Here is a 13979-nt window from a genome sequence, read left to right as displayed (position 1 = left end):
GAGGGAGAGTGTGTGAGAGGGAGGGAGAGTGTGTGAGAGGGAGGGAGAGTGTGTGAGAGGGAGGGAGAGTGTGTGAGAGAGAGTGAGAGAATAAGATGTAACAGCTGGAGTAAACCATTCCACCCTTCGAAACCCACTCTGCCATTCGACATGATCCATCTGACCTTCCAGCTCCACTCCCCCACCTTCTTGAGCTCTAACTATCCCTTAATTTCCTGGGGGTGGAAAGTTCCCGCCCTCCCGCCGGTCCCGGCGAAGGCGGCCCCCTCCCCCCATGATGAGTTCGCCCTGGTGTGGCCGGCGAGCGACGCAATTGGCCATTGACCTTGGCGGGACTGGAAGATCCCAATGGGGGGGGTGGCGGGGGTTCTGGAAATTCCAGCCTCAGTATCCAAAACTCGATCGACTGTTGTCTTGAATGTACTCAACTGCTGAGTACCCACAACCATCGCGGGGGGGGGGGGGGGGGGATTCCAAAGGTTCACACCCCTTTGGAGTGAAGAGGTTTCTCCTCATCTCAATCTCCTCATCGGTCGGCCCCTTTATTTGGAGAGCGTTTTAGCCGCGCGTTCTGGGCTCTGCAGACAGGGGTAACATTTTCTCAACATCTACCCTGTTGGACCTCTTCAGAATTTTGTCCTTTCAATGAGATCGCATCAGCATCCTTCTGACCATCAGGGAATGCAGGCTTCGTCTACTCCGTGCCTCCTCGTGGGACCGGGTTGCCGTCGCTCTGAACGGTTGGGTGGGATTTTCAGGTCATTCCCACTGGTCGGAAATTCCCGCCTGTTCCATCTGTTTCCATTCCCACACAAATGCTGTATTTCCAGAATTTTCCGTTTTTATCTCCGAAATCCGGCATCTGCGGGATTTTGTTTTTGGCCAGTTCCTCATTCGTATGGACCCATTGTACAAAACCTTCCTCCTAATTTAGCATTAAACCGTCCGCCTTGATGAGAGAGGATGCAGGGCGGTTAACTGTGGAAAAAGGGGACAATGTCACGCTACAGATGGAGGAGATATTCTTCTGAGGTTAAGAGTCAAGGCACCATCGCTGGAGCTGAGCACAATGGACCTAATCACACCGTGCTTAAACTGGGAATGTTAAATATTGGCCTTTAATTAAATATTATCCTTTAATTAAATATTAGGCAATAGTGGAAGATGTTCCAATCCACTGTTTGGTTGTACAGAACGTGAATATTGAATAAAAGAGAGACAGGTTGTTGAAACTTTTCATCTGACACTCATCAGGACAAATGCAAGAATGCCAAATTTCAAACAACCACGACAATTTATGCAACTGGAGAAAAGGATGCTGGTTGGTTGGCAAGCCAGTTAGCTTATCGAATCAAACGGCTTGTTCCTTCGATTGTTCATTACAACGTTTGCAAAACCCGAAACAAAATGTCTACTGTTAATGTGACTCTGCGATTGGGCTGCACTTACTGAACAATACTTGAATGCGCTAACAACCAGTTGAAGATAAATCGGTCGAACTCATAACGCAGGTGATTTACACTTACTGGAAGTGACATGCATTCATACACAGGGACCCTTTCCCTGCAAATAAAAGGAATATGTTCAAGCCTTGCCCCTTTTTTGAATTCCCCAGGAACTTGGGGAGCCTATAGTTCCCCGTTGTTTTCTCCATGGCTACGCTTCAAGCCAATCAGAGTCGACTTGCCAATCAACCAGCTTTCTTTCCTCCGACAGCATAAGCTGTTGGGATTGTTTGAAATTCGGGCCCTCTTGCGTTTCTCCTGATGAGTGCGAGATTAGAAGCTTCAGCGACATGTCTCTTTTTCAGCGAGGTCCAAGAACATTTAATTTCGTTGCATGGGAATATCGAATGAGAATGTAAATCCGGGGAGCGAGAGGGAAGAGTGGTACAGGCGGCTCACGCCCCACCAGCACCAAGCTGGAGAACAAAGTGCAGATTGGGAAATAAAGACCCCCCCCCCTTGCAGGTCCCCCCCCAAGTGTTTGATCGATTCCTTTTGAAAGTTGCGATTGAATCTGCCCTTTCGGGCGACGGGTTCCAGGTGGCGACCCGGTGCCGTGTTCACACCTATTTTCCTCTTTCAGGTGGTCTTTGAAGCGATCCGCGGCCTGTCGATACACAGCGACATCGCAATAGACGACGTGTTATTTCAAAACGGACCGTGCGAAGGTACTGCAGTGGAAACTGTATTCGCGAATGGTAATCTGTGCAAGCCTTTTGATGTTGACGGTTCACAAACCCCAGCGGTCGTTGTGGGTGATCGGCAACCGAGATGAAGCGATAAAACCCACAGGGCGTCAGTTCCTGAAGGGAAAACGCTTGGGGGGGGGGGGGGGGGGTACTGAGGAAAGAGGAGCCGGGGAAGGGATTAATTGGGGCTAGTGCAGTCACAGTGGACTGAATGGCCTCTTGTGCTGTGTTATTCCCTGGTTGTCCTGCATCTTAAATCCATCCAAACTGCTTTGGTTCCAAACGCTGAACCCACCACCCGCCCCCCCCCCCAACAAAAATCCATCGCTCTCGGCCTTGACGTTCTCAATTGGCCCTCAGCCTCGACAGCGTCTTGTCCGGGGGGCGGGGGCGGGGGTCGCGAGAGTTCCAGATTGCCACTCCCCTTGGTATGAGCGTGGGTGACATCAGCCCCCAGCTCTTCTTGGCGGGTCAGGTCGCCGAGGGGCTTGGAAAGCGATTCTGTGTCCGGGCGGGGGGGGGGGGGGGCACATCAGGCGTTGGTTTACAAAGAATATTTCTTTGTACTTGCCCACGGACAGGTGATGCCCAATTTGGGATGGAATGTGGAGCCTGTGACTCCTGCAGGATTTGAGTCTTGGCTTCGCTTGTGGTGCATTTGCTGGGTCTCTCCCAGCGATACTCTGCACCGAGGCGCGAGGCTGCAAACACACTTAGTCAGCTCTTAGTCTTATGCCCGGGAAAGACAGACATTATCACCGGGCCACAGCTTTCCTGATATAGAGGGGGGGGGCAGACGTGGGGGACAGAGAGAAGCGATTCCTGCTGCTGGGGGGATCTAGGACGAGGAGGCTACATCGGAAACGAGAGCCAGATCGTCCAGAGTAATGAAAGTATAGGGGCAGCACAGTGGTTAGCACTGTTGCCTCACAGCTCCAGGGTCCCAGGTTCGTATTCCCGGCTTGGGTCACTGCCTGTGCGGAGTCTGCACGTTCTCCCCGTGTCTGCGTGGGTTTCCTCCGGGTGCTCCGGTTTCCTCCCACAGTCCAAAGGTGTGCAGGTTAGGTGGATTGGCCGTGATAAATTGCCCTTTAGTGTCCAAAAAAGGTTGGTGTGGTTACTGGGTAACGGGGATAGGGTGGAGGCGTGGGCTTAAGTGGGGCGTTCTTTCCAAGGGCCGGTGCAGACTCGATGGGCCGAATGGCCTCCTTCTGCACTGTAAATTCTATGAAAAGGGGGGCAATGGCGAGGGGAAAAACGGATCGGTGGAAGAACTGAAAATGGATTGATAAGAGATAAAAATGGGGTGAAGGTGGAGGAGAGAGTTCACGGTCGGGAGTTGTGGAACCCGATGTTAAGTCCGGAAGGCTGAAACGTGCCTAATCCCACTGCTGGGATTGTCCAGCGAAACGAGACTCCACAGCTGTCAGCGGGAGAGACTTCAACAGACTAACGACACCCCAAGGGATAACATTTCTCCGTCTCTCCACTGTGTCCCCGAGGTCGGGTCCATCCCCCGAGGGAATCGACAACTTGTCACATTTGTGCCCGAGAGAAAGGCAACACTCTGGAATTTGTGGGCACTGTGTTTTTTTTAAACCGTTATCACAGGGCTGCGGTGTGAGAAAGGTGCTCTCAATTACAACAGACATGGCTGGTTCAAATCCATTCAACCATAAAATCCCTACAATGCAGAAAGGAGGCCATTCGGCCCATCGAGTCTGCACAGAACGACTGAAAGAGCACCCTACTTAGGCCCGCTCCCTCGCAATCCCATAACCCCGCCTAACCTGCACATCTTTGGACCGTGGGAGGAAACCGGAGCACCCGGAGGAAACCCACGCACACACTTGAGCACAAAACCCCGGCTGATGTTCTGTTAAGGTACCTGCAAGTTGTTGTTGACCCAATTTTATCCTGAATTTACTCCAGGCTGGGTTAGACAGATTTTGGATTGACAAGGGAGTCGAGGGTTATGGGGATAGGGAGTCGAGGGTTATGGGGATAGACATTCCATTTGCCTATGTCAGATCAGCTGTCAAATGGCCAAGCGGGCTCAAGGGGTCGAATAGCCACCTGCTCCTATCCCACGTGTTCTGCAGATTATCAAACCGAATTGGACACTGTGCTACAGTGGCTCGGGGGGCGTGAATTGGTGAAATGCAGTGATCTCAGAGGGTGATGAGGTTGGAGGACGTTGCAGACATAGGGAGGGGGAGAAGTCATGGAGTGATTCGAAAACAAGAATGAGAATTTTAATCTGAATTTTGAATATATATCACATGACAACCATGTGTGGATTTAATTATCAAGGAAAGTCGATACAACGCTGTCTCACACTTGGCTTGGTCCTGCAACGGTCCAATAAATAATTAAAATGACAGATAATAGGAGAACGCACAGTGTAGAAATCCCACATTTTTAATCTCTGCATTATTCAGTGAAAGAAAGACTTGTTTGCATTTACATAGAATAGAATTTACAGTGCAGAAGGAGGCCATTCGGTCCATCGAGTCTGCACCGGCTCTTGGAAAGAGCACCCTACCCAAGGTCAACACCTCCACCCTATCCCCATAACCCAGTAACCCCACCCAACACTAAGGGCAATTTATCATGGCCAATCCACCTAACCTGCTCATCTTTGGACTGTGTGCCCCTCACAACCCCAAGATGCCCCAAAGCGTTGTCAGCCACTGAATTACTTTTTGAAGTGTGGACGCTGTTGTAATGCAGGAAGCACAGCAGCCAATTCATACACAGCAAGATCCCATGAGCAGCAATGCGATAATGACAAGATCAATACTGGCCACAGGGAGAATTCCCCAGGCTCATTTTCACAATAGAGGGACCTTCCTTCCATGTCCTCCTGAAAGGGCAGAATGTTTTATCCAATCTATGGCCCCTCCGACAGGGCAGCACTCCCTCAGTACTGCCCTGGAGGGTCAGCTTTGACTGCATGCCCAAGCGCGGACGCAAGGTCAAATCCACAACTTTCTGGCCCAAGACAAGTGTGCTCCACGCTGGGCCACAGCTGACTAAACATGTGCTATAGGCCTGCGGTGCATTGAAAGCTCCGCCTTCCTCCAATGCTGACCTCTGGCACATTGCCTGAGGTTTAATCGCTCTTACCCTTGCTGACTGTGTCTTCAGCTGCCTGGGCCCTACATTCTGGAACTTAACCCCCACCCAAATAATTCTTCCCTCCTTCAAGAAGCCCCTTTTAAAACCGGCCTCTTTAGTCCAGCTTTTGTTCAGCTGCCCTGAAGTGTCCTGGTGTATCTCGCTGTTCGATGTTGTCTGACCGGCAATCCGGCGCAGCACCTTGGGATGTTTGACCGTGAAAAAGGTGCTGCACAAATGCAGGTTTGTTGTTGTTATGATTGGGGGGGAGGGGGGAGGGAGGGGGGAAGGGGGGGGGCCCCTGGGCCCTGTTATTAACTGGAGAAAACAGGAATATCGGGAGAAGAGGGAAACGGAATAGGATGGGGAAGTGTCTGATTGAAGTGGTTCTCCCGTCTAAGGACAACAGCGCCAGATAGATGAATTGCCTCGAGTGCCCAGGCAGCATGTGGACTCCCTCTAAACGTTTACCAGGCTCCTGCTGGGGTTGATACGTTGTTGTCAGACGGATCAAGAAAACAAGCCATCCGCTGGTAAAATTGATGCATTTTCTAAGTTGGACGTACAGGGGCTGGTTTAGCACAGGGCTAAATCGCTGGCTTTGAAAGCAGACCAAGGCAGGCCAGCAGCACGGTTCAATTCCCGTACCAGCCTCCCCGAACAGGCGCCGGAATGTGGCGACTAGGGGCTTTTCGCAGTAACTTCGTTTGAAGCCGACTTGTGACAATAAAGCGATTTTCATTTCATTTCAACTTTTTCATTTCAGCATCAGAATCTGATGCATTAAAAAGATGAAAGCTGCTGCAATTGGTTTATAATCTTGAGAGTGTGTGTGTCAATGATTGGCTGGCGGCTTTAAACTTTAGATTTGAAGGCGTCAGTAATAATAAGGATGCTGCGAGTCTCCCTTGGCAAGGCCGGCGCGGAGACCGGAAAACATCACAGCGTTTGACAAATCATTGACGGCAAGGAAACAGGCCATTCAGCCCCACCAGTCCATGCTGCGGATTTCTGCTTCACACGAACCTCCTGCTCTACTTCACCTCACCCCACCAGCACATCCTTCCAGTCCTGTCTCCCTCGTGTGTTTATCCAGCCTCCCCTCAAATATATCTGCATGTTTCACCTCAACCCCATAGGGGAGCGAGCTCCACATGCTCACTGCTCTCTGGGTGGAGAACTTTTTTTTTTTAAATCCTGAACTCCCTTTTGGATTTATCAGTGACTGTGTTACCATCCTGGCAAATCTTTTCTGCACCTTCCTCGCTTCCTGCTTGAAGTGCCATCCATGAGATTCTTGACCCTTGTCCAACCAAAAATAGGCCAGAACGGTTGAGCCGCTTTGGCCCGCAGTTTCCCACCTTCACCAGCAGAGGGTGCTGAAGCTCCACCAAACGAGTCTGCATCCTGAGAACCGCGTTTCAATCGAATCGCCCACATCTGTTGGCATCTCTCTGGAGTGCGCTGTATTAATTTTGCTGCCACTTTTCCCAGTCACTTGTGCCTGATTCTTGTGGTCTGGGTTTCTGTATCACAGCAGGAAAGACTCCGAACGATTCTGACTCTCCCTCCAGCACATTCAGACCAGAAAGTATGAACCTACCCACCTCCTGCCCCTTCAAACTCCAACCAGAACCGACAGGATCAGCAACTTGAAGGGCCAGATTCAACTAAATGGCAACAAAGTGCCACTTTTAGCTGCATGTTTGCTGGCGGCCCGCGTTGTGTAAGGGGCCTCAGCGGGGAACGTGCGGCCGAGGTCGCGTACACCACTGGAACGCCCGCCCCCAGTGCAGCACAAGAAATGCCGTCCCAATCCCTGGGACCCCTGAATCAATCCCCAACCCCCCCCCCATCGCCTAAACCCCCCGCACCCCCCCCCCCCCCCCAACACCCATGCAGGACACCCCCGGCCCGGTGGCGTGTACACTAAACATGGACACAGTGGCTGTTGCCAGGGTGCCCAGGTGGCACCAGCAGTCCAGGGCAGCACCCTGCCCGAAGGGCATACGCCTGCGGGCCTCCGATCCCCTGGGAGACCCCCCCCCTTCCCCCACGAGTGCCTTTCCGTCCGGCCCCCGTTTGTGGGGGGCAAGTGCTGAACGGCACTCTCCCGAGGTCGCTGACGGTACCTCGGGAGTTTGCACATTAGGGTGAGGCTCGCTCTCACATGTAGATTTGCCAAATCGTGATCCCATCCACAATGGGAGGGATTTATACCGCAGCGTCTCAGGAGATCGCGTTGCATCTCACGAGGCGAGCTGGGTAGATCCCGGGAGCGGGGTCTCCCGGCTTCTATCGCCCCTGCTGTGACGCGGCGAGCTGCCTTTCGGGCGTTGCGTGGCCTGTGGATCGCGGCCCAAGACTTTGTCTCCAGGAATGTTTACTTACACCTCCGTGAAGATATGGGGCGGGATTCTCACACCGCAGAGCGGATAATCGCTGCCATTGGCGCCGGCCGGGGGTCGCTCTACGGGGCCCCCCCCCGGCCATTCGCCGCCCGGGATGGGCCGAGCGGCCGTACCGAAAAATCCGAGTCCCACCGGCGCCCTGTAGGGGCCAGAATTGCTGAACCTGAGGCCATGTTGACGCCGTCGGGAAACGCGACGGCGTTTGGATCAGAGATTCCCGCCCAGGCAGAGCAATCGGTCGTATTGAGGGAGCAGGCGGGCTGCAGAAGGACTTGGGCAGGCTAAGCGAGTGGGCAAAGAAGTGGCAGGTGGAATACAATGTGGAAAAGTCTGAGGTTATGCACTTTGGCAGGAAGAATGGAGGCATAGACTATTTTCTAAATGGGGAAATGCTTAGGAAATCAAAATTACAAAGGGACTTGGGAGTCCTAGCTGAAGATTCTGAAGAAGAATAGAATAGAATCCCTGCAGTGCAGAAGGAGGCCATTTGGCCCATTGAGTCTGCGCTGACCCTCTGAAAGTGCACCCTACCGAGGCCCAGTGCTCTGCCCTATCCCCTGTAACCCCGTAACCCCATCCCTGGACACTAAGGGGCAATTTAGCACAGCCAATCCACCTAACCTGCACATCTTTGGACTGTGGGAGGAAACCGGAGCACCCGGAGGAAACCCACGCACACACGGGGAGAACGTGCAGACTCCGCACAGACAGTCACTCAAGGCTGGAATTGAACCCGGGTCCCTGGCACTGTGAGGCAGCGGTGCTAACCACTGTAGCACAGTGCCGCCCATAAGGTTAATGTGCAGGTTCAGTCAGCAGCTAGGAAGACTGTCAAGAGGGCTAGAATACAAGACCAGGGATGTACTTCTGAGGCTATATAAGGCTCTGGTCAGATCCCATTTGGAGTATTGTGAGCAGTTTTGGGCCCCATATCTAAGGAAGGATATGCTGGCCTTGGAAAGGGCCCAGAGGAGGTTCACAAGAATGATCCCTGGAATGAAGGGCTTGTCGTATGAGGAGCGGTTGAGGACTCTGGGTCTGTACTCGTTGGAGTTCAGAAGGATGAGGGGGGATCTTATTGAAACTAACAGGAGGCCTGGATAGAGAGGACGTGGAGAGGATGTTTCCACTTGTAGGGGAAACTAGAACCAGAGGACACCATCTCAGACTAAAGGGATGATCCATTAAAACAGAGGTGAGGAGGAATTTCTTCAGCCAGAGGGTGGTGAATCTGTGGAACTCTTTGCCGCAGAAGGCTGTGGAGCCCAAATCACTGAGTGTCTTTAAGACAGAGATAGATAGGTTCTTGATTAATAAGAGGATCGGGTTATGGGGAGAAGGCAGGAGAATGGGGATAGGAAAAATATCAGCCGTGATTGAATGGCGGAGCAGAGTCGACGGGCCGAATGGCCTAACCGATGTCTTAGGGTCTAAAGCGACGGAGGGATTTGAACACGAGGATTTGAATTTTGAATTTCAGGCACTGCTGTGTGGGCATCGGATGGTGTTGGGTGACGGGGACTTGGTGTGAGTTGGAATTAGGGACAGCAGGGTTTTGGATGGGCTGAAGATTAAGTAGGGTAGAATGCGGAAGGCTGTGGTGCAGTGGGTTAGCACTGCTGCTTCACGGCCCCGAGGTCCCAGGTTCGATCCCGGCTCCGGGTCACTGTCTGTGTGGAGTTTGCACATTCTCCCCGTGTCTGCGTGGGTCTCACCCCCACAACCCAAAGATGTGCAGGGTAGGTGGATTGGCCACGCTAAACTGCCCCTTAAATTGGAAAACGTTTTGGAAAATGAATCTGGAATGCTGGCCGGGAGTACAGGGCAGATTCAGAACACCAGCAAGGCATTGTGGAACTATCGAAACAATTTGCCAACATATGCATACCGTTAACTTACCGAACTTGCAAACACCTTTGCGACTGTGTCAGATTGTTAAGTGTGCTGTGTGAATCTGTGTGTGCTGGATAATGGTTTGCAACATGGAAAGTGACTAATGAGTGACGCCTCTGACAGGGAGTGCATCTGCAGCAGTGGACACCTTGACCTCCAAACCCTTTTAGCATCGGCGAGGTGAGAACGAGCTGTCACACTGTCCCATGCACCGTTTTCACACCTCACTTCACTGCTTCACTAACTCAACTCGGTGCCATTGAAATTCCATCGCCGTTTGATTCTTCCTAACCATACATAACCGCGATTGAACTGACATCGTGCGCGTGCTTGCAAATACGTTGCACTGTTATTCGTCACGGTGAACTTGTACCTTGTGTTCTGTTCACTGCTTGTTTTACCTTTAATTAACCTCACCTTTACTGGGATCACACTTCTTCACTTGGGGGGGGGGGGGGGAATTGACGCTCAAATATTTAAATGTCCTGCATATTGTCCCCCGTCAACTCTGCGATCATTTCCCGTCCTGACATGGACACTCGCTAATCTGTGATCAGCGAGGGGAACGGGACACTGGCGATTGTGGACCATAAACGGATGTTGGAAGGGAAACCGGGATTGGACGAGGGGCGATAAAAATCCACAGCCTTGGTCTACCTCTACCTTGCACTGACCTTGGGCTATCCCGACATAGATTGTACCTCTTCACCCGCAGTGTTCCCGCTCTGCGCACCAGTGCCACAATCCTCCCCCTCAAACTCCGAGGAACTCTTCGGGCCATTCAGCCTTTAAGCCTGTTCCACCATTCAATTCTTACAACACCAGGTTAAAGTCCAGCAGGTTTGTTTGGAATCACTGGGCGGAATTCTCCACCCCCACACTGGGTGGGAGAATCGCCCGGGTGCCGCGCGAGTCCCGCCCCGCCGTCCACCCGTGATTCTCCCCCCCCCCCCCCCCCAAACCGGCGCCGCGCGAATCACGGCTGGCCGCTGGGAGAATCGCCGCTTGCCGTTGGTAACGGGCGAGCGGCGATTCTCTGGCCCAGGTGGGCCGAGCGGCCTGCGCAACACGACGGGTTCCCGTCAGCGCCATCCACACCTGGTCGCTGCCGGCGGGAACAGCGCGGGAACGCTGGTGGGGGGCAGCCTGTTGGGGGGGGCTTCCTGCACCGGGGGGGGGGGGGCTCAAAAGGGGTCTGGCCCGCGATCGGTGCCCACCAGCGCATGCGCGGGTGGCGTCATTTACGCGGCGCCGGTCGCGTAAATGACGTGGCGCCGCTCCTAGCCCTCCGGGGGCGGGAGAATAGGGATCTGGGAGCGGCCTCCGTCGGGACTTAGTCTCCCGATGGGAGAATTGCGCCCACTAGCTTTCGGAGCACTGCTCCTTCCTCGGGTGAATGGTCAGTTTGGAATCACTAGCGTTGACTCACCTGAGGAAGGAGCTGTGCTCCGAAAGCTAGTGATTCGAAACAAACCTGTTGGATTTTAACCTGGTTGTTGTGAGACTCCTTACTGTGCCCACCCCAGTCCAAGGCCAGCATCTCCACGTCATGGCGACCAGCCAATTAGATTAGACCTCATCTATATCATAACTCCAGTACAGGCATCATGGGCTGGCTGAATGGTCATTCTATAATTCTGCGTCGTGCCATTCTTTCATTCTAATACCCTTATCTAAGACATAGCAATGTTGCCTTGACAACGGCGGAGTTTAAGCTCCCTGTTACCACAGTTACGAGGAACCACGGACAGCGCTCACCAGCCGCCATTCTCTTGCCTCCCCACTCAATTCTCCCGAGCAAAAACTATGTTTTAAGTTCCACCTTGGAAATCTCCAGTTTTGCAGGTGCAATTGGACAAATCCAGGAAGGAAAAATTATTCCGGAGGCTTTGCCACTGAAATCAATGTAAAAACCACTTACCCTCAAAAATCGAACGGGGATTTTCATCCCCACAGCCCAAAGATGTGCGGGGTAGGTGGATTGGCCACGCTAAAATTGCCCCTTCATTGGGAAAAAAAATAATTGGGTACTCTAAATTAAAGAAAAAAATTAAAATGTAAAAAGATTACTCCTGACTTGAACCTTGTGGATGGTGGACAGGTTCTGGGGAGTCGGGAGGTGGGTTACTTGTCCCAGGAATTGCAGCCAATGGCCTGCTCTGGTAGCCATAGTATTTATATGGCTAGTCCAGTTCAGATTCTGGTCAAAGGTGGATGTGGGGCTGCAGTGACGGTAATTCCATTGAATGTCAAGGGGGAAATTATTAGATTCTATTTTGTTGGGGATGGGCATTGCCTCGACCACCCTTTCAGGTCGTAAGTTCCAGATTCTCTAGGTGAAAACACTTCTCCTCAACTGCCCTCTAATCCTTCTACCAATTACTTTAAACCTGTACCCTCTTTGTTCTCGTCCGTTCTGCTATTGATCTCTCTGCTTAGGGAGTTCCTGGTCACTCTTGATCCCTCAAAATGATGTACTCCTCAATTAAATCTCTCCTCTGTGCTACTGAAAACACCCCCAAGTCTACCCAATCTTTCCTCATAGCTAAAATTCTCCAGCCCTGGCATAAACATCCTCCTAAATCTCCTCCGTACCCTCTCTAGTGCGAAGCGAGTAACTCTCTCGTGTGCTTGTTTAACCACTACTTACCGTTTGTTACATCTGTCACTATGCAATGATCTCAATCGCTTACATCTTGTGTGAAACTGGAGCTGTCCGGCTTGAGGACAACCGGGATGGACATTGGTTATTTCCAACGTCCAACCACACAAAAACAATAAATTGTGTTTCAGTAGCCATTGTAAATCTTTGGGTCGAGCAGATGACTGACTGGTTTCACTGTTAATGTTTTTATTCCCCTGATATATGATATACGAGGACAGGAGAAGAATAATTTTTGTTGCGTTTTCTTCTTTCCTTGTTTATTTCCAGATACGAGAAAAACGTTACCACATGACCCAGAATCTCCCAACCAACCAGATTGGTACAGCCTCTACGCCTGAATTGGGATTCGCCTGCGACTGACTGTGGAGAGACGGGGGAAGATTGCGTTAACGAGGAGCTTGACTTGGATCTCGTAGAAGTTGTAAATGATTATTGACCTTCAGCAGTCGGAAGAGTTCAATTGATTTGAATGACTCTTTGCTGAATGTTAAAACAGATATATGTGTCAATTCTGTTAGTGAAGATGTAGTAGCCACAGGCTCCTTTAGTGCCTGCTTCAGTAGATGGAAATATCCAACATTCGTAAGTACTGAAGAATTGTAAATATTCAACATTTCAAAATGATAGAAGATGGATCATTAGCACTGTTTGAGGTTTTTTTTATTATGAATGCGTTTAGCAATCCCTTCTTGGCAACCCACCGTGAGGTCACGTGCCAATTGTGTTGTATATTTATCCAGTTCAAATAAAGATGTGAGAAAAACTTACAAAGCAATTTCTGCACGCCTGACCTCGGAGGTGAATCTGCAGAGTGACGGCCAGCAACTTGTGCAGCATCTTCACGGTCCTCAAGCATCGTAAAGCGCTTCACAGGAGCGCGAGCGACCAACATGGAGCCACATACAGGACAGGCTTTTAAAACCTCTTACAGTAGGGCAGGAACTGGAAAGGGGGGGAAGAGGTTTAATGAGGGAATTCCACAACATAGAGCTCAGGCAACTGAAGGCACGGTAGCCTGTGGATGGGCGATTGAATTTGGGGATGTGCACCCACCATGTCTCTGCCTCTCCCTCGATTTATTCCCCAATCTCGGGTGCGCCATTGGTTGTTAATTCTGCAGGTGTCTGCACAAATGGGCCTCCTAGCAAATGCGACCAAAGGGAGCCTTGGGAACCAGTTGGCTCTGGGCACTGGAGAGGTTACAGTTAGCACAGGATCACCCCCATCTCTGCTGCTTTGTTGCACAGCTGGATAACTCTGCAGCCAATGCTGAACCTGACACATTTCATTTCTCCCGTGGAGCAAACATGTCTGTAGAGCTGGACGTGCCGCGGTCTCGTGCTTGCCAGTGGATGTACGTTAGCGACATGTGGAAAATCCCTGTGAAACGTGAATGCAATTACATCGACGCTTGCCACAAATGAGAAAGTTCTAGATGCGCCATTACTGGGCAGGAAAGCCAATCGAACAATTAACAGATAACTCTTTGGGCGTGATCTTCCCAAAGGGGAGCAAAGTCCCCGGGCGAGCGCGTTTAACCGGGTGTTTCCCGCCACTCGCAGTGCTGAGAAACACGTGGCTATTCAACGTGACCCGTGGTGAATAAGGGCCCTGAATGGGGAACGCACGGCCGAGTCCGCGCACATCCCCGTTTTGTACACTGGGGGGCTCCGCTCGCTGGAACTCGCCGTTGTAG

The 13979-nt window shown here is 51.7% G+C and overlaps 1 protein-coding gene across 3 annotated transcripts in view; it reads left to right on the top strand.

Annotated features, from left to right (window-relative positions):
• mamdc2a (MAM domain containing 2a) overlaps positions 1-13058 on the top strand; it is a 154566-nt gene extending 141508 nt beyond the window's left edge. For 2 of the 3 annotated variants that reach the window (XM_072517391.1, XM_072517393.1), the window contains exons 13-14: positions 2089-2173; positions 12551-13058. In XM_072517391.1, coding sequence (XP_072373492.1) covers positions 2089-2173; positions 12551-12621 — 156 coding nt within the window. In that variant the 3' untranslated portion in view covers positions 12622-13058. Of the gene's footprint in view, positions 1-2088; positions 2174-9741; positions 9799-12550 lie in introns of all 3 variants that reach the window. The other variant, XM_072517392.1, reaches the window with a different exon arrangement.
• The last annotated feature ends 921 nt before the right edge of the window (positions 13059-13979 follow it).

This window comes from Scyliorhinus torazame, chromosome 9 (genome assembly GCF_047496885.1).
Source record: "Scyliorhinus torazame isolate Kashiwa2021f chromosome 9, sScyTor2.1, whole genome shotgun sequence".
Lineage (NCBI taxonomy): Eukaryota > Metazoa > Chordata > Chondrichthyes > Carcharhiniformes > Scyliorhinidae > Scyliorhinus > Scyliorhinus torazame.
This window is presented reverse-complemented; position numbering and strand designations above follow the sequence as displayed.